The 20,519-nt window shown below is 32.9% G+C and overlaps 1 protein-coding gene across 1 annotated transcript in view; it reads right to left on the bottom strand.

The window, feature by feature from the left end:
* Positions 1-1,150: 1,150 nt before the first annotated feature.
* Positions 1,151-20,519, bottom strand: part of LOC120636951 — a 39,584-nt gene continuing 20,215 nt past the window's right edge. Inside the window, exons 11-30 of the mRNA XM_039908529.1 lie at positions 18,337-18,342; positions 15,915-16,030; positions 15,043-15,222; positions 14,464-14,621; positions 13,771-13,896; positions 13,224-13,679; positions 13,043-13,150; positions 12,808-12,958; positions 12,510-12,705; positions 12,280-12,417; positions 11,033-11,092; positions 9,170-9,327; positions 8,214-8,393; positions 7,897-8,054; positions 7,236-7,817; positions 7,016-7,123; positions 6,543-6,693; positions 5,031-5,226; positions 2,587-2,724; positions 1,151-1,220 (exon numbers count right to left, since the gene is read on the bottom strand). Coding sequence (XP_039764463.1) covers positions 1,151-1,220; positions 2,587-2,724; positions 5,031-5,226; positions 6,543-6,693; positions 7,016-7,123; positions 7,236-7,817; positions 7,897-8,054; positions 8,214-8,393; positions 9,170-9,327; positions 11,033-11,092; positions 12,280-12,417; positions 12,510-12,705; positions 12,808-12,958; positions 13,043-13,150; positions 13,224-13,679; positions 13,771-13,896; positions 14,464-14,621; positions 15,043-15,222; positions 15,915-16,030; positions 18,337-18,342 — 3,436 coding nt within the window. The remainder of the gene's footprint in view (positions 1,221-2,586; positions 2,725-5,030; positions 5,227-6,542; positions 6,694-7,015; positions 7,124-7,235; positions 7,818-7,896; positions 8,055-8,213; positions 8,394-9,169; positions 9,328-11,032; positions 11,093-12,279; positions 12,418-12,509; positions 12,706-12,807; positions 12,959-13,042; positions 13,151-13,223; positions 13,680-13,770; positions 13,897-14,463; positions 14,622-15,042; positions 15,223-15,914; positions 16,031-18,336; positions 18,343-20,519) is intronic.

Raw genomic sequence — 20,519 nt, forward strand, 5'->3', positions numbered from 1 at the left:
AAGCTTTAGAAAACGTCAAATTTTGATAAGAACCACATGTAGATATTAAGGGTGTAATTCAATTCTTAAATATATCAATCTTGTGGTAATGCCGTACCTACCTAAGAGGCTTAATAAGCTAGAATCGTTCCACGGAAACCCTAAAGTCTAACTTTATACAAAACTGGCGAATGCTAGGAAACTCGTCTGCGTAAAATGTAATCTGACATCTTACAAATACATTTTTTCCCGAAATACCTCTGTCATTCTCTAGAAAGCAAGGTAAACGCAGAGCTAACAGCAAATGAAAACCAAAATATCAAATATCTGGATGTAACTTAAAAAACTTTTCTTTCTACAAGCTTTTAATCCCCCTAACCAGAAGCGAAATTTTTAATTATTCATTATTTTGAACGATAGCTTAAAAATATATGGGCCCTTTATACAAACTTTCATTTCCTAATCCACCCGTTCGTATTTTCTAAAACTGGCACATATTGTATTTTATATATTAAGATTACTTATTTGTTGCCTTAAATATTCTTCCGCCCTTTATTGGTAGAATAAAATAAAAATACTCGCAAACCTCTAGGGTGCTCAAAGAATATTTTTTCAATATTTTCAATAAGTTTTTTAACCTTTTTAGACCAAAAAAAGTTATTGTTATTGATGATGATGATAGCAAAGCATTCATCATGACAATCAAAGCACATAAAATATTACCCCAAGCGACTCGAGATGCTTCAAAACAATTAAATTTTAGTATGTTACTAGTGTTTGTATTCTATTTCTAGCGTGCCACGTCTAGTGATCCAAAACCTTATCACTTCTGCTTCGATAATCTAATATTAAAACTCTAGGTATACAATTATTGTGAGTTAAGAAAGGATGCCAGAAGAGGTTTCTTTACATCTTAGCGGTAAGGTGAAACAAATAAGAAAGAATACATTTGGTAAACATTTGCTGAATTCGAATTACGTAGCCAGAAAAAACCTTTTTTGTGCCTTTAACATAGACGTATCCTTTATAATTTGGAAATGTGTAGTTCATGCTGTCTACAAATAGTGTCATAACGCATTATCATTTAAAAAAATGAAATCATAACAGCATTAGTGACAAAAATAAAAACCACAAAAAATAATTAATTGTTTATTCAAAGATTGTAAATGATTTATTGTACCACTTTCAGAACTAAAGATTCACCACCCGAAAGAAGCATATTCGACGCCTCTACCAAATCTCTGAAACAAATAAAAGAGAAATTATAATATGTAATTAAAAGATAAGCTACCGTATTTTGTTCAATTTTGACAGGCTTACATCCGGTGTTAGACAACACATGCCTTACAAAACAGATGCATTTGTCTCCAGTAGATTGACGCCATTTTGGCGCTGTACGTTATGAAGCTGTAATACGAGTGTCCAAGGAACTAAAATTTTAATTACTATAATACTAGTTCCAGAGACAAGTATATTTCACATTTAGAGCATCAAATGGAGAAGGAATTTTTCCCCATTTTGAATTGCCATGTGTATCTCGACAAATATTCCAATGTTAATAATAAAGGTCGTTGACTAACGAATAGATAGTATACTGATCTCCTTGTTCAGTTTGCTGGCGGTTCGCAATTATCAGAAACGGTAAACAAAACAATACGGAGCCGAGTCTAATCCGAGGCTTGAAATAGGAAATAGTACGTAATAGAATAGTCCGCAATAACCATTTGTACCCACAGAAACGTATTCGTAGAAACAGCAAAAACAGTATTGATATTTCTAATTTCCTAAACATGTGTGGAATCTCGAAAATGTAGATAGCTCGAATAGTGATTAAACTTTAATATTATTTAATTTTAAAAATTTGTTAAAACACATTGATCGCAGAAAGGTTAGGTTTAAATTGGAAGCAACCAGCTCCGCTCTCATCTCTCTGTGAAATCTGCTTTCCAAACCAATGGTACAGTGACTACAAACATACATATTTGACGTTTATACTTGAAATAACTGGCTAGACTAGAAATAAATGAATTTTGATTTTTGTTTGAATTACCGACAATGTGAACTTACGCCTCAATGCGAATTTTTTGAAATTATACATTTCGTTATAAAATTCAGAGGTAATTTTACCGAATGAAACACATTCATAGATATGCAGACAAATGAATATCTCCATCCGAAAAAATGTATACAAAACGTTTTAAGGCTTTTTAAATTCAAATTCAAAAAATTCAAATTATTTAAGCATACAACATGCATTGAATTTTACTGAGTTAACAAATTTGTATACGCGTACACATATTATCTGAGATATGGTGTGTTGTTTTTAGAAATGGATTTTTGAATCCATTACTAAATACCGATAAAAATAGTAAAATTGGAGAATAATTATAAAATAATAATTATGCTTGATTTAGTTCGTGTTCTGCGTTTTTATATCAACCAAGTGCCATAGTCTAGGAGTACTTACATAAGTACATACTACCTTTATTTTTCTAACAGAGCTACCACCTTCAATGGTAATGCAATACCAGTGACGTCTCAAAATTTTAATTAATGCGTTGTGCTCCTATATTTGTAATATTACCTATGTCGACCAAAAAAACTTACCCGACTACTTTTGGCGATTCCATGCTATTTATGACAATTTCCAAATGCCCTGAAACGTTTTCGAAGTACGTTAAATCTAAACTGTACGATTGCTCTCGGAGATTAATAACGACCAAGTAGATTTCACCCTCATGCCATCTGAAATGTAATAAAATAAATCGAATATATAAAGCATCGTAAACCAGAGTAGAGCGTAAGGGTGTGCTTTTGAGGTAAGAATTCTTACCTTATATTAAACTATTTGTGAAATTAAATTTATTTAGGTATTTTATGAAAATTTACAAACAGTGACACAACCCAGGATAAAAAGACCTGGCGCATGAGTAAAAGAAGGCCCAACTCCAAATGAAATACGATAAGGCCATTAAATATAAGAAAAAGAAGAACATTTACACAATGATGAAAATATATAGCTAAAACTTATCACTTTGGAATATGACAACTGCAAAAGTACCGGTACCGTGTTTTACAAAGTGACTCGAAAAGGCAACTAAAATAACTAAGCGGAAGCAAAAACAAATCATCAAGCGTACGGTGATAGTTTAATTTATAAAATAAAGCACTTAAATTAGTTAACTCGTTTTGAACTAGTTTCATAAAATATAAAAACCATTCATTCAATGCCACATGGTGTATTAAAGCTCATATATTTGTGCTTGAGTCGAATAAGTTCTTAAGTGCCACGTAGTGAGAAGGCCTTTTCCATTTGATCCCGCAATGTACATTTTCACGTAGGTACACTTAGCCTGTTAGTTATACAGAGGTAAGCGTTATCAGAGACCATATTATGATTACAAATTTCTTACATAATACAAATTGGAACCATATGAGACTTCACATTAATGTTTGTGATTACAGGTGTCAGTCACATTCAGTTGTTGATAAAAATCGGATTATAAACTGACACGTGAAATGTTTTGAAATATCTTTCGGTGCGGCGGTTAAAGTTGTTTTGATAAGTGCTGAGTGCATAGAAATAATAAAATATGTTGACATTTGATTAAATCGATACTGTTTATTTCGTACCGAGGCCCGATAAATTTACTAATGTTCACAAAAAAAACACCAAAGTAAATGTAAGCGATAAACGCTTTAAAACAATAGGCTAGATGTTATCCGCGGCTTCATCCTTATGTAGATTTCATTTCAATATGTAAGTTTAGATACTGTCCGCGTTTGTTTCCGCTTTCCCGCGGGAACTGTTTATTATCCTAAGCTTAAAGTTTATTTTGTGCCTTGCTAGAATGTAAGCTTTCGCATTGCAAATTTTTTTCATGATTGGTTATGCTTAACCACAACGAACATATCGTTTAAATTCCCAGGTGAGAGTTATTTTTGCGGCTTACCCAAAAAATAATTTATTGAGACGAACGTAGGTAACAAACGATTAGTCACACTTTAGCATTTATGATATTAGTATTCATTTGGTACTTCTATTAAATAATAATTACTGACAGTGGTTGTGACTGCGTTTGGTAATAATTTCCGAAGAGGCGATTAATCGCAATGACGCGTGTTTTTTTTTAAAGTTTTTTATTCGCTTTTAAGTATACCCTGCCGAGTGGTTGTTTAACGATTTGATCAAAAGCAAAATAAATTAGTCTCCCCTACTTTCGAGTTAGGTTCGTACCTATTAAGGTACGTTAAATGGTGTCAGCAACGCTACGCACCAGCGAACCCTAAACATTCACTTGCCCGTTGCTAGTATGTCCATTATATTGGTTATCTGAGGGTTTGCTGTTTAAAGGTGTTCATTTTGGCTCTCACTATTGTCAGTTATATTAACCATGCAAAGCGCCAGTGGTAAATATCGACCTATCGCTGATCTACTACGTACTGACTCAGGCACATTCCGTGCTCGTCACGGAACAGACGGGAACGACGAAGTGAAACTAAAGTCTTATGATTGAAACAAAGCATGGAAATATACCAAGCGGGTAGCGCGTAAATTTGCGCGTTACGTGTAACGTACGCGTGCTTGGGCAGCACGTTAAAGTATTTATCTTATGTTTAACAACGGATCACGACTACGAAATCACGTCCTGGATCCGAATCTAGGGTCGGGCCAAAAATTGATTGGTATTGTGTTATATTTGGTAAAGATGAGCGGTCTCAACCCCAGTGCTTCGGAGATCACGTAAAGCTGCAAGTCCAGGCTATTATTACTAACTTGCGACAATTGTCCTAAAGCCCACCAACCCGCATTGGAGCAGCATGGTGGGTCTATTGCTTAAAACCGTCTCCTATAAGAGAGGACGCTGGTTGCAGTGGGTCGTTAATAGGCTGCGGATGACTATGTGAATTGTAAAATAGACAAAGTACAAAATTGTCTTCAAATTACTTAGTTCGAAAGCATTATATAAGATCTGTACTCACTAAAGTGAGCATACACCAAATTTCAAAGCTTGTCGTGAGTACAAATATAAAGAAAAATAAATACACACCTTCTAAAAGCAAACACATCAGAGTTGAGTGCCGAAGACTCAAATCGACCATGTCTGAAAACGGGTTCCGTCCTTAAAATCGCTAATTTCTTGTAAATATTCAAGTGAGACCTCTCAACAGATTTTTGGAACTCCACGTTTAATGTTTCATAGCCATCGGCAACTGGCAACCATGTTTTATCGGCTGTGGAGAATCCTAAAATAAAATTTAAGCAAATGGTTAGTGTAATTTAAAACCACTGAAAATTAAAGTATGGAGGCGTGATGCCCGTATTTCTCATACCACAGGTCCTATATTAATGTCCTTAAAGGAAAAGAAAACGAGGCAGACCTAAATCCAAATGAGCAAAAGACATCTGCAGGACAGCGTGGACAGACAGGGTAAATAAAGCCTCGCTATGAGGATCCTGGAAAGCTCTGGAGGAGGCCTATACCCGTAAGGGGTTCTCATCCACACATGACAAATAACACAATAAATGAAATAAAATAATAATAATAATATCAATAAAAAGTTATAATAATAATTACAATAAAAATACCTAAATTACATAAAAAAAAAACAAAATTAATTCTGATCAAAAAGACTTCTGCATATTTTGTATGCAATAAAATTTAAAACCAATGTAAATTTTGTATATTTGTGATGAGAAATAAATGGCTTTTATTTTTATTTTATTTAATTATTTATAGGTCATTATATTGATACCAAGGTGTCTACACTCGACAGCTGTAATATTCTATTCCAACTCTCTCTGAATGTATTTCGTAACCTAACATAGTATCATCAGAACTTCATCCGTTTCTGGATTCCAAATCTTTTTACTTTGATCGATGTAAATAGGTAGCGTAGTCTAAGTATTGACCATACGTCAAACACGCTGTATCTGAATTTTAGGGCTATGCGATAAATAATTAATTCCTTTATTGTCATGCGAAATCCTCTATTGCAGTGGTCTTTTTTGGTCCTGAGTAAATGTTTTTAATGGCTAATATCGAGAATTAATATTTATAATTTGCTCAAAAAAAATTCTGGTCTGAAGCATATAGAGAGACTGAACGTAAGTAATTTACCTTTTTTTTTATTCCACTACATGTTAGCCCTTGACTGCAATCTTACCTGCTAGTAAGTGATGATGCAGTCTAAGATGGTAATGGCTAATCTGTTCCTAACCAGGAGTATGGGAGTTATATTAAACCCATACCCCTAATCTGTTTGTGCGCGATATCGTAACGGAACGCTAAATCGCTGAGCGGCAATAGGGTGGTTACTGACCACGTCATAAGCCTCCCAGACCAGACCAGAGGAAATCCAGAAATTATAAACGGCACGGTTACTACAACTAAAGGATGCCACGAATAAATGGGTTAAATGGGTTTAAATGAAAAGGAACAAAAACTTATTTTCCTTCGTACTAGATATCGTAAAAAGAATATCTTTCCGGACTCAAATTCAATCCGAATGAAGCTGAAACTTTAAATTAAACTTGGTAGTTTAGTAGTTATGCAACTAACCGGCATTCTTCTCGGAGTTCCATTGGAATGGCGTCCTTTCCGGGTCACGCGAGACCTGGTAGTAATTTATCGGGTCATCCGTGTTGCAGGCACTTGGATCAACTGTGTCTTCCCAACTGACAAAGCCATCTTTCATTCCGATTTCTTCACCCTGATAATTTTCAACAAGTGTTTAAGACTAATCTTTTAAAAATGAACGTGCATTGATTTGTTATCATGGTTTTATTTCAATTCAACAAATATTGAATATAATTTAATTCTTATATCTATGAACAAGTAAATTTTAGAAGAGCAAAAACTTTATAAAAACTAAAAATCCGAAATACAACAGTTAAAACTATTATATTATAATTTTAAATAGAATTATATAAGAATTATATTTAATATTATAATACCTATAGCAAACTTCTACGAGTATCAAATTACATCGCACTTTACAGGCACATATTTTACAAAAATATACATATAAATACCATATAAGTAACTGCTATTCCCGGAAGAAGTAAAACAATCATGTTGATTCCATCTACCAACTTGGGACTGAATCTTGAGGCTACTCTATTATTGTCGTGATTTCCAGCCTGAAATTATAATTCGTGAATCAAGCACTTTGAAATTTGTGTCAAACAAATTCAACGAAAAGTGGAATTGTAGAAATAGATTTATTTTTATCAATGATTAAAGAAAACTTACCACCCAGTTTGCTAATTTGTCGATTGGTTTAAAAGTCAGGAACTTGTCCAGAGCATATTTTATTTCAGGAGCGGTGGAGTCTCCATTAACATCAGAAATAAGCACAAAATTGAAAGGCATTTGTGCACCTTCACGTTCGCCATCACCAAAGTATCTCATTGTAAGTTGAGGAGACGTGTAAGCTTCAGTCATTACTACTCTTTGTAGACCATCAATTTTTTCGTATTCATCAAATACTTCTCTCCATTGGTAAACCATGTCATAAGTTTCGTCTTGATTTACTGTGTAAATATGGTCTAAGTAGTCATAGCTTAGTGGATCGTCAGAGCGCCTGCCACTTAAAGGCTCATCAGGGAGTTTTCCACCATAAAGTTCCTTGTCTACTTCAAACAAATGTGAAATAGCATCAATTCTAAAACCAGCTACGCCTTTATCAAGCCAGAATCTCAAAACATTTTTCATCTCTTCAACAACGGCTGGATTTCGGTAGTTGAAATCAGGTTGGCCGATTACAAACTGATGTAGATAGTATTTGCCAACCTCCTCTCTATATTCCCAGGCACTTTTGCGGAAAACGCTATTCTGTAAGCATACCATTTAAAAAGTTTTAATTGGAGCATTGGTATTATCAATTTTTATTGGATCAATTTAAATTACTTACCCAATTGTTTGGCGGGTGCATTACACCATTTTCGTCAACTACTCCATCTTCCCATACAAAGTAGTCATAATACTGTTCGTGGCCTTTAAGTGCCTCTTCAAACCAAACGCTTTCGTTACTACCATGATTAGGTACAAAATCTAGTACTATTTTTATATCTGCAATCCATAAATTAAAATTATTATCATAAGTCTAAGTTAAATTTTAGTTCAAAAGTTTATCATTAGTATCGTAAATATGTATATGTAAATATATCTATAGTTGTAAATAGGCAGGGTTTCCTTGGCCATATTATGAAATATTATTCGTAATCTTACCCAGTTCCTTAGCCTTTGCAATAAGATCTTCAAAATCTTGCATAGTGCCATATTCATTGTGGACATCATAAAAATCAGCAATATCGTAACCGAAATCATACATTGGTGATTGAAACATTGGCGACAGCCATGTTGCTCCAACTCCAATTTCTTTCAAATATTCTAGCTTGGAAGTGATTCCTACAAAAGAGAGGTATATTTATCAGTTAGCCTCGCTATTGGAATATGTTTGGAATTAAGTATATTTCGAAATATATTTTGCCTGAATTGTGTCTAGAATAAAAAGGAGCTTAAGAAGACTCTGTAACTGTCGTTATAAAAACCACCATGTTAAACATTCCCTTTGTTGTTGCATGAAATAATTAAACACCCTCTTCCATTATTTAAAACCACTCTTCGGAAAAAACCTCTGAGTTTTACTAGTATTTGCGGTAGTAGCAGTTCTATTTTAATGAGATTATAGTCATCAAATGATGAGGCATAAATCTGATTTGTATAACGCACGCTTAATTATGTTAATCAGATTTATTACCATTAAGTACTTTTATTACATCACATCTACCCCTTTTGCATGTCAAGAATAGGGAATCTTCAAAAACAACTGCGACAACTGCGTGTTGCATATTTGAATATATATTTTTTTGTTTATATCAAGATATGGAAGCATCTCTTTGTTTTATCTCTTATTTTTACTAATGAATTGCAAAAGTGTGTCAAAATAAATGTGTTGTAATCGATCTTTATCAAAGTAAATGTCGGGTATTCTGGAGATAGACACAAGACAATCTCTATTCCGGAAAACGACCCATGGACCGTTTCCGCAGGATTTTAAAAATTTGCGTTATTATCATGTATGGCTTGAGCTTATGAATTTAAGAATTTATTGAGAACTAGAAACCAAATGAGGGATATTATTAAGAATAAGTAGCTATTTAGTTAGTTAAGTATATATTTACCTTTCAAGTCACCAATTCCATCACCATCGCTGTCTACAAACGATCTCGGATAGATTTGGTAAAAGATCGTAGACTCCCACCATTGCAGTTCCCTCGTCTGGACGAGGAGAAATAGTGCAGGGAGTAGTAAAATTGGATTTAGCCTATAAAATACCAATAAATTTTAAAAGATTAAATGATATCTTCGTTTGTAATCTCGTAAAATTTATTTACTTGTAAGACCAGTGTTATATTCTATATTTTTTTGAGTGTTTAAAATAATTATGATTCACTTTCTTTTTGGTACCTTAATTAATTTATGAGTAATTTTATTAAATTAACTAAAAAGTCACTAAGTTGACTAGTAAGAAATCGATGATTATTTTTTATCATCTACTTTAATTATTAAATAATTATTGTCAACCTATTTTAAGATGACCCCTACGCTGTAGAAAACAAATTGTGGCTTACTTACCTCATTATGTCAAAGGAAATCGAGTTATATCTTGCTGGCAGCGTATTTATATCAAAAACAAACACCGGTCAGGTGCGAGTCTGACCCGCCCATGGAGGTTCCCTTACGTTTGAAGAACAATATTAAACTACCTTGATTTGATCTATTAACCTACTTTACAATATCCTTCCCAAAAAGCTTTTTCAATTAAAATAATTAATTCAATTTAGGACCCCGATGCTGACCGAAAAGGCAGCATTTAACTACTCGTATATATACTATTTTAATAGAGAACTCTGAAACAATATAAAACGATTTAGATAAACTGGGCACTTGAAAATTTTGACTCGGGTTACTAACAACATAGTTTAGAGCAATCGTATCTGTATGTGAAAACATGATAAGATCTATTTATGATCTCTAATCCATTCAATATAATCTTTATATGCTAAACCAAACTAATCTTTATATGCAATGCATTTTGGGATGATAATATATAGATGATGGTTATTAATAATAGTTTTGAATAATTCAATTCATTGCATAATGTTTTTTTCAGTTATCTGAAGTAAAAAGTCTGCATCAGATTTTTATGTCAACCAACCTTTTTGTTTTTGTTGGACCTCTAAAAATGCAGTATAGCCTTAATAAACCCTACTTGTTTCACGGATTGACATTGGTTGATTGGTTGAACTTACGGGATCATCCACTGCAATAAGCTTCGAACTTTTTACGATCAATAAGTCTGAATTTGTTATATATTTAGACCCCACACGTACCAACTGTACTTCAATCGCAGAATAAACATGAAACATGTAAACAGTTGCATCATTTTCAGTGTTAAGACATACTTGGATCTCTTAGAAGGTTATAAACTTAAGCCATAAATCATAACAATATATTTCGTTGCGGTATTATTTTACTTGTCATCGTTTGAGTATTATGTTTACTTAGGTTTAGACAGTCTTTTCAAATAGAATACCAAATTTTGAGGCTTTTTGAATTAAATATTCCTGTCGCAGAAATATCACAAATATGATGACTACAGCGATTCTCTTATAGTAAGTAAATATTTATACATTCATATTTTGAAAATCCCTATTTACTTTAGTATAACAATGTAAAATATAGTCCGATTTGTACATTGTAAGTATAGATTAACACGTCTCAGTTCCTAACAATATCAATTTTATTAAGCAAAGCTTGTGATGTAGAAACGACCACAGCATATTCTAAGCCTCAAAAATAAAGGGTTATAAAAGCACACGGTGAACCAATTATGTTTATTGATATACCTTTCCTGGTATATAATAATTGTGAGGTGGGTGAAGGTTCTTAAATTTATATATGAATTATCCAAGTTAGAGATTTAAACATATTTTATTTGAAAAATACCATTTATTTTACATAAAAGTTCTAATTAATTTAACAATTTCAGAACGACGCTTTCATATCCAGCTACTGGTAGTGCCTCAACCTCGACAACATCCCTGTAAAAAAGTATATATTTTAACCATTTATCAAATAAAGCTTCTAAACTATTAGGATTTATTATGCGACAAGGTCGAATTTTCAAAGAAACTAAAACAAAAATTAGTCTTTACGATAGCTTAGTCATTTAGAGTACTGTAGCGTTGTGTGGCGTCCTCATTATTCTACCCACTACTTAAGACTGGAGCGTGTTCAGAAGAGATTCATGTGGCATTTGTCATACTCAGCAAAGATTTACAAAAAGGTATCCTATACAAAAAGACTGACATACTTTAAAATTCTGAATCTTGACCAAAGAAGAGATTTGCTGGATTTAATGTTTTTATATAGGTTGTTAAGAAATAATTTAGATTGCCCCATTTTGCTGAGTAAAATTAATTTCAGAGTACCGTATATTGAGTATCGTAAATATATTCGCGTGCTGCTATTACGCCGATCGTGCCGCCACGCACCAGAACAGTCACACAAACTCCACTATCCCTCGGTTATGTAAATTATACAATAAATTCAGTCAGTCAATTGACATTAACTTTAACTCGCATAGCACTTTTCGTAAAATTATAATCAGTGAATTAACCAATCTGTCATCCCGATTTTAATAGTATCTAAATCATTGTTTATTTTTTATAATTGGTCTCTTTAGTATGTAGAGTAGTTAAACATAGTTCTAATTTTAATTTTAATTTTAATCATAACTTCTTTTATAATAATAATTTAGTTCTTTCCGTTTGTTACTGTTTCGGCTTTTGTTGTTGTTCTTTTTATTCGTTTTTATTGATTCTATTTGAAAATTGTTAGTTCATAAGCGAAATTAGCATGTAGTGTTTACCTTTAAATGGTTTTGCATACTCTGTGTAATGTTTATATCATAAGTAATATTATTTTTATTTATGTAAAATCGCTGGTAGATAAATAAATAAATAGCTCCTAGATTTTTTCTGTATTGATACGTTTGCGCAGTGGTATGACTTAATTAATCAAGCTAGCAATATAGATAATTTACCAATGTAGATACAGTGAAAATAATTGCTTAATATCGGAACCACTTGTTTCAGTAAAAACCTTAGTCTTTTATACACAATCTAAAATGTAAGTCGAAACAGTTCACCATTATTAACATATACATAATATTGTGTGTGTCACAATTTAGTTTTTATTAACCCTACTTATATTCATTGTAATTTACCCTTCATTCTTGGGAGACTGGACGCTTCTAAGGACAACGCTGGCGTCACCGTCTACATTCTCGAAATACGTCAAATCCACCACAAATTCCAAGTCTCGCATATTAACTACTATCAAATACGTCTCGTCTTTGTACCATCTAAAAGTAATAATTAAAAAGTTATAGAAATACAAATTAATGTATACAAGAGACCAATAACTTTTAGAAGGTAAAATTATCAACATTTTTACCTTCTAAAAACGAAAATGTCCTTATTGATAGCCAACGAGTCATATCGGCCATATCTGAAAGTCTTTTCCTGACGGAGAGCCGCTAATGACTGGTACACTTTTAAATGTGATCTTTCAGCATTATTTTGAACTTCTACATTTAAGGTTTCATAGCCCTCGGCCAAGGGTAACCAAGTCTTCTCAGCAGTGGAAAAACCTTAAAAATATATTTTTAAAGATTTTTTTTTATTTTATAACTATATATAATAAACAGAGCAAAAAAGAGCGTAAATAATGATAGTACAAACTTTTTTCTTACCTGCATTTTTTTCTGCATTCCAATGGAACGGCGTACGTTCGGGATCTCTTGAATTAAGGACATAATTGATAGGATCGTTAGTATTACAACCCGCTGGATCCACAGTGTCTTCCCAGCTCACATATCCGTCAACCATACCAAGTTCTTCACCCTTAATTAATTTAATAATGATCATTAGAAGTTATAGAAACAAATATCTTTTATCATGAGTATATTCAAGTATTATTGATCTTACCATATATGTGACACCAACGCCAGGCAGAAGAAGTACTATCATATTCAAACTATCAACTAATGAACTTCCATAGCGTGTTGCCATTCTACTCTGGTCATGATTACCAACCTTAAAATTATTTAAAAAGTGGATAAATTAGTGAATTCCTATTTTAAAATTACACATCATCAGTTATACTTACCACCCAATTTGCAACTTTATCAACCGGTTTATAGGTTAAAAATTTATCTATGGCCCTTTTTACATCAGCAGCACTAGACGAGGCAGCAGTATCGGTAATTAAATCAAAATTAAAAGGCATTTGGGCTCCTTCTTTTAATCCTTCACCATAATATTTGACAACATTTTGAATTGAAGCATATACTTCAGACATCATAACTCTAGGCATTCCATCTTTTCTAGATATCTCATCAAATACATCTCGGAATTCATAGACCATGTAATAGGTTTCATTTTGATCTTTAGTATAAATGTGACTTAGATAGTCATGAGATTCAGGATCAACATCAGTTCTGCCCGATAATGGTTCGTCTGGATATTTTCCTCCAAAAAGTTTCTTGTCAACTTCAAATAAACAATTAACTGCGTCTACTCTAAATCCAGCCACACCTTTGTCTAGCCAAAAACTGATTATATCCTAGAAGTTTAAAATCAATAATTTAACGCTTTATTATGTTTTACTTTGAGTAATTTCGCAAGTACACTATCCAAATGTCATAGACATTTACCTTCATTTCAGCGACAACGTCGGGATTACGATAGTTTAAATCAGGTTGACCAACAACAAACTGATGTAAATAGTACTTTCCAACCTCTTCCCTATATTCCCAAGCACTACCTCTAAAATGGCTCAGCTGCAACATAATATAATTAGATTATTGTGTTTTTTTTGGCAAGTATATTACAATTGTATAATTATACTATTATTTCATCTCTCACAAGATTGAAAAATAAATACATAAATAAATATACTACGACCATACACACATCGCCATCTAGCCCCAAAGTAAGCGTAGCTTGTGTTATGGGTACTAAGTTGGCTGATGAATATTTTTCCTATGAATACAATACAAATAAATACTTATAATATATAGATAAAAACCCAGGCACTGAAAAACATTCATGTTCATCACACAAACATTTTCCAGTTGTGGGAATCGAACCCACGACCTTGGACTCAGAAAGCAGGGTCGCTACAACTGCGCCACTCGGCCGTCAAAATGAATTTTTTAAATGTAAATTGTTGATGCTGAGTTTCCAGCCGGCTTCTTCTTGGTAGCATCTGCTTTGCGATCTGGCGATATAGTCAGCACAAGGAAAAGATTTGAGGTATCTAAATTATCGAATAAGCCTACTAAATAAATTTTAATAAATGTTAGTCAAAATTTTGAAATGTAATATATAAAAAGCTATACACCTACCCAGTTATTAGGAGGTTGTATGTTGCCATTCTCATCAACGACTCCATCTTCCCATACAAAGTAATTATAATATTTCTCATTCCCGTTAAGAGCTTCTTGAAACCATACACTTTCGTTTGAAGTATGATTCGGTACCAGATCTAATACGACTTTGATGTCTACAAAAAGGTTTTGTGTGACCACTTTATTCAAAGTAAATTATAATTCCTTGTAGAAAATAAAGTCTAATAGACATTAATTTAGTGCGCAAGTAAGAATTGTAGGCGGTTTTCAGAATTAATACGAAGGGCTCACTTAACTTATATAATATTTATGGATAAATGTTAAAGAACTTTGCTACCTCTATTTATGTAATAAGTAAGTGCAAATACTAACAATGTTATCATTTTATCTGACTATAGAAATTCATTCCAATTTTACAACAAATAGATAAAGACTCCTTTTATATTCTACTTCAGATTATTTTATTTCTCCTTGATTTTCAATGGAGACATAATTGAAGGTCTAACTGGGGATAAGAACTTATTTCAAAACGTAGGTATAGATGATATCAGCATATATATCTTTTATACTACTTACCTAATTCTTTGGCTTTATCAAGAAGTTCATTGAAATCATCCATAGTTCCATATTCATCGTGAATCGCATAAAAATCGGCAATGTCATATCCAAAATCATACATTGGAGATTGAAAAATTGGTGACAGCCATATAGCACCAGCACCAAGTTCTTTTATATATTCTAACTTCGAAGTTATACCTAAAAGTTAAAAAAGAATAGTAGATTTATAAAATTTAAATTTTATTTTTTTTTAATTTATAAAATTTATAATTCCTCCAAGTGTAGGTAAAAAGACTAATAAAAATTATAAGAATACGAGCTGTTGCCCGCGACTTCGTCTGCGTCTGATTTTGTTTTTATCGTATTCAGTATCGCTAAGCCTTAAATGAGTACATGTGACTGTCAATTAATTATAGACAAATAATTTGCAATAAAATAAAATTGCGACTATAATGAAATATCTAAGCTATCCTATCTCTTAAGTTGGACCAGACTGCTCACGGTGTGCCAATTTAATTTAAAATCGGTTAAGTAGTTTAGGAGTCCATCGCGGACAAACATCGTGACAGGAGATTTATATATATTAAGATTAGATGTATATATACTACTTTACTATAATGGTATATTACTTTACTATAATGGTCAAGAAAGAGGACGCTTATGAGGTTAAGTTAAGTACGCTTAGAAAGATTGAGAGTGAGATGTCAATAATGGGGCGCCGATTACCGATTCATTTCCACCAGAGCTGCTTTCATTGAATTAAAACGATGCTATTTAGCGAAGATTTTAAGGATTAAATTCGGAACGTCACATAGCTCTGTATGAAATGTTTCTTAAACCAGCGTCATAAAATCATGGTCAAGCACAAACATTGGCGTCGTTTAACCTACCTTTTATATCACCAATTCCATCTCCGTCACTATCCACGTAAGAACGTGGATATATCTGATACACAATAGTTGTTTCCCACCACTCTAACTCCCTGTCAGTTTCTTGTTTTATAATACTACCCGCAGTAAATATAGCGAAAATTGACACTAATGATAAAATTATGCCTTTCATTTCAAGAAAATGCACATGTCCACTTAGAGAACGTAAAAATATGGATGAAAAATTAAATACTCGCAGATTTATATATCTCTGATTGGGAAATGTGAAGTGTCTTTATCGGAGATGTTTAAGCTGATAATGATCTTAAAATATTATCAAAAATATTTGTGATTTATATAGACGCTCATGTTATGCCAAAAAATATCCACATCTTGAATTTTTTAGAAAAGTTAATTCTTGTATTCTAAAATTTCACATTCTTGGACCACCGTTGCCGTCACAACCGATTCATTTACGTGGTTAACCTTATTGCCTCTTTGAAGAAGCATTATATTTATTGAATATGGTTTAGTTTTCCCCATCAAATTCAATGAAATTATGTAACGAGGATAATGCCATAAAACAATATTATCTCATATCGAAGAACACTTCGTTGGAGACTGATAAGTGATAAGACATCTCTCAAAACAAAAATATCTTTTATCTCTCTACCAACAAGCTACAAACATCTTCAAAAACTATCTCGAGTAGATACTACGGACCAACCCAAATCTTTTCCAATTTAATTATGAAGAAGTATATATATTGCTCAATGATTATAATAAGTCGGTGTTTACAGACGTAAGTTTTTATTTTATCTACCTTCCTTCTAAACAATTCTACCAAAGCACGGCAAAACCAAGTACGTGTTTCATAACTTTCATAAAAGCCTTTTTTAAGACGTAATAAAACACACCTTAATCATATGTCAATATTATTTATTACAAAAAAAAAATATTTGTCACGTTAATCAAGATTTCACACCTGCATTCTTAAAACTAATGCTTCATCCACACCTATTTCCAAATAATTCGCTTGCACATTGTCACTGTAACAGAAACAAATTTGTTAAAAATAATATTTAAATAATTAATAACTGTACGTTTTGTCGGCATTTGAAGAGGAAATAAAAATTAACTTCCTATTTTTTTATTTATTTAACTTGATGGCAAGGCAACATTTAGCTGGTATGAATGGGTCAAAACTTGTAACTGAATTCTAAATTATTAATCCCCATAATTTTTTTTATATATAACCACACTCAGATGGTTGATGGACAACGAATAGCTAAAATTTAAACCAAGAAATTCGAAATTTACTGTAAATTCCTTGAGTATCCTAGAGGTGCTTAGTACTCTAGGATAATTTATCGTTTCCGTAAGGATTGTTCGAAAATCCTGGAAATGGGGTGAAAAACATTCACTCAAATCAACAAGGCAATTTATTTAGGTTTACTATTACCAATCGAACTCTGTTACACTAGATACAGGGTAACCTTTTTTTAAATCGGGTAAACTTTAAAATTAAATTCGTGTGTTAATTCTATATTTACCGCGACAATTTCAGCACAGAGGATGGAGAATTTGTACAAGGGATAGCGAGAAATCATTTTATTATAATTGGAGGCTCATTAAAAACGCTTTATGAGTTTATACAAATAGGTAAGTGTGTATGAAGCGGTGATAGCCGAATATGCTCAGGCTTTAAGTCTCCTTTTCTGCGGGACCGAGTTTGGTTTACGCCACGCACCAAAAACTTTTCGTAATAGCGTGCATTTTAAACAACTTAACAAATATGATTTCTCTCTTATTTAAGTTATTTTAAAAGCAAATATTGTTATCATTGTTGAGCTGTTAAGCCTTGCATTAAAAAAGGAATTCATGTGCTGGTCTATTACGGAATGCTAGACTTCATCTGGCATAGCAAGGCGTGTGCCTTTGATAACATTGAGATATATTAGATTGATGCGATTCGCGAATCGTGAAATTCGAAACGCGATGCATCATATTTAAAAGAGCATATAGCTCCGAAAACTTAAAGTTACGTGCCGTGGATCAAACTCAGTCTGCCCAAAAGGGAGGCTGAAGTCGTAACCACTAGGCTATTACAGCTTTTAAGTGGTTAATATTGAATATAATAAGAACCAATTAAGTCATTTTATTCCTAAAGAAGGTCGCTTTACCAAATACCTGTAAGTCCTTGATGAAAGTACGCTGCTGACCTCGACCTCCAATTGCCCAAATATCAGATCGAAGGCAGTCAGATTGACAACTTGATAGGTCCTGCCAAGATTCATGACCACGACATATGCGTCATCGTTATACCACCTGTAAAGACGAAATTAAGAACTTATACAAATAAGTACGTATGTATGAGGCGGTGATAGCCGAATATGCTAAGTTCTGTCTCCTTCTCTGGGGGACCGAGATTGATTCCCGCCACGAACCACTACTACGAATTGAAATAATAAGACACATAGAACTGCTGAGTTTCTTGCCGGCTTCTTCTCGGTAGAATCTGCTTTACGAACCGGTGGTAGAGCAACTACAAACAGACATAATTGACGTTTCAAAAGTACTTATATTAGGCCTACTTCAAATAAATGGATTTTGAATTTTAAATTTGAATTTTAGAACGGAGGACCTTTGGATGGATGGTTCACCAGAAAATGCAGTATTGGTAGACCAAAAGCCTGCCAATCGAGTCGCAAATGTGTTTTGCACTGCTGCAAAAAACTGTAAAGTGTGAGAGTCCCAGCATCTACCAGTTGTCATAATAGATGTCTTCTGGTGAACATTATGTTATGACGATGATGATTTACTGAATAACGAAAAATGTTTGCCTAATAAGAAATCTCTGAGTCACACAACGGTCAATTGAGAAAGCTATGATCGGAGTAGCTGTACATGATCAGATTAAAATATAAACACATCCGTAAGAGGATCAGAGTTACCAACATATGTGATTGAGATTCGAAGCTAAAGTTTAAGTAGGTAAAGTACATATAGACATCAGGCTTTGAAGGACAATGCATTGGATTCTAGTATAAAACCCGTACAATAGCAAGGTCAACCAATTTTCACAATTTTTTTGTTGAAATATTCGGGTCTCACAATTTTTTTTTGCCTATAATAAAACTTATTTTTCTAACAAAAAGTAGTAGACAAAAAAATATAATAAATATTTGAAACTGGCTTTGTAAATCAAACGATAGTGCCTTTGATGTCTATAGGCGCTCCAAAATACAAGCAGTACCATGATGGAAAAAGAACCACTACAAAAAAAAATTAAATAGGAACCTCGTTGGCCAAATCAAAAAAAAAGATAATAGAGCTGATACTGAAAAAAATAAATATTCACTCTTTTTTAATTTATAATCAGGATTTTAAAGTATAAATGTAGTTAAAAGCTCTTAACTTCGTTGAAGATTCGTGCTTTTCTGAACTATTTGCCGCGGAAATTTTTTTTTACATAATGTGTGCACCAATATTACGAAAACTATTAAACGTTCTTCGTTAAATTCAAAAATTCAAAAAAAAAATTCAAAATTCAAAATTCATTTATTTCAAGTAGGCCTAATACAAGCACTTTTGAAACGTCAAGTCTGTCCGTGTGTAGTGACTCTACCACCGGTTCGGAAGGCAGATTCTACCGAGAAGAAGCCGGCAAGAAACTCAGCAGTTGCTCTTTTCCAACATCAAAAATTTACATTTTATATTTTAACATTCATTTTTCTATCTTGTGAGAGATGAAAGCGGAGCCGGATGCTTCCAAGCAACCTTGTCATTAAGAAACTCATCAATTGTATAATAACCTCGCTGTAATAAATGTGTTTTAACACATTCTTTAAACTTATGGATTGGTAGGTCCAAAATTACCTTAGGAATCATATTATAAAAGCGTATACTCAATCCCACAAATGACTTCTGCACCTTTCGCAGACGATATGCAGATGTCACTAATTTATGACCATTTCTTGTAAGTCGACTGTTTATATCCACTTTTTGTTTATAAAGACTAATATGTTGAAAAGACTAATATGTTGTTATGTTAGCTTTTTCTTTTAACGTGCAACATTTATTGAATTTGTCATCGATAATATTATGTCAAGGTTTGTAAAATTTCTATCAAAATTGCATACTTCAGCTGTTGGTAGAAACCTATAAATATCTAATAAAGTCATCGTGTGCAATTTTGATCCTGCACGACGCTAAAGGATATGAGATATTGTCGTGAATTGGCGCAATAACCAATTTTAATGTTACTATCTTATTTGATTTTTTGAACGGATTTATAAAACTCTTACTATTTTAAATTGAAAGCAAGAACGGCTTTAAAAGTAATAAGAGTTGACCAAAGAATTAATAAGTGAACTTTAATTGAACAAATAATCTATCTATATATAAAAGGCAAAGGTGACTGACTGACTGACGGCTCTATCAACGCACAGCTCTAACCACTTGACGGATCGGGCTGAAATTTTGCACACATATAATTATTACAACGTAGGCATCCGCTAAAAAAGAATTTATAAAAATTCCAACCCTAAGAGGATTAAGTGGGGTATGAAAGTTTGTATAAAATCCTTCATTTATCAATTCAAACGATTACAGTTTCCCCTCGAA

Source organism: Pararge aegeria, chromosome 3 (assembly GCF_905163445.1).
Source record: "Pararge aegeria chromosome 3, ilParAegt1.1, whole genome shotgun sequence".
Lineage (NCBI taxonomy): Eukaryota > Metazoa > Arthropoda > Insecta > Lepidoptera > Nymphalidae > Pararge > Pararge aegeria.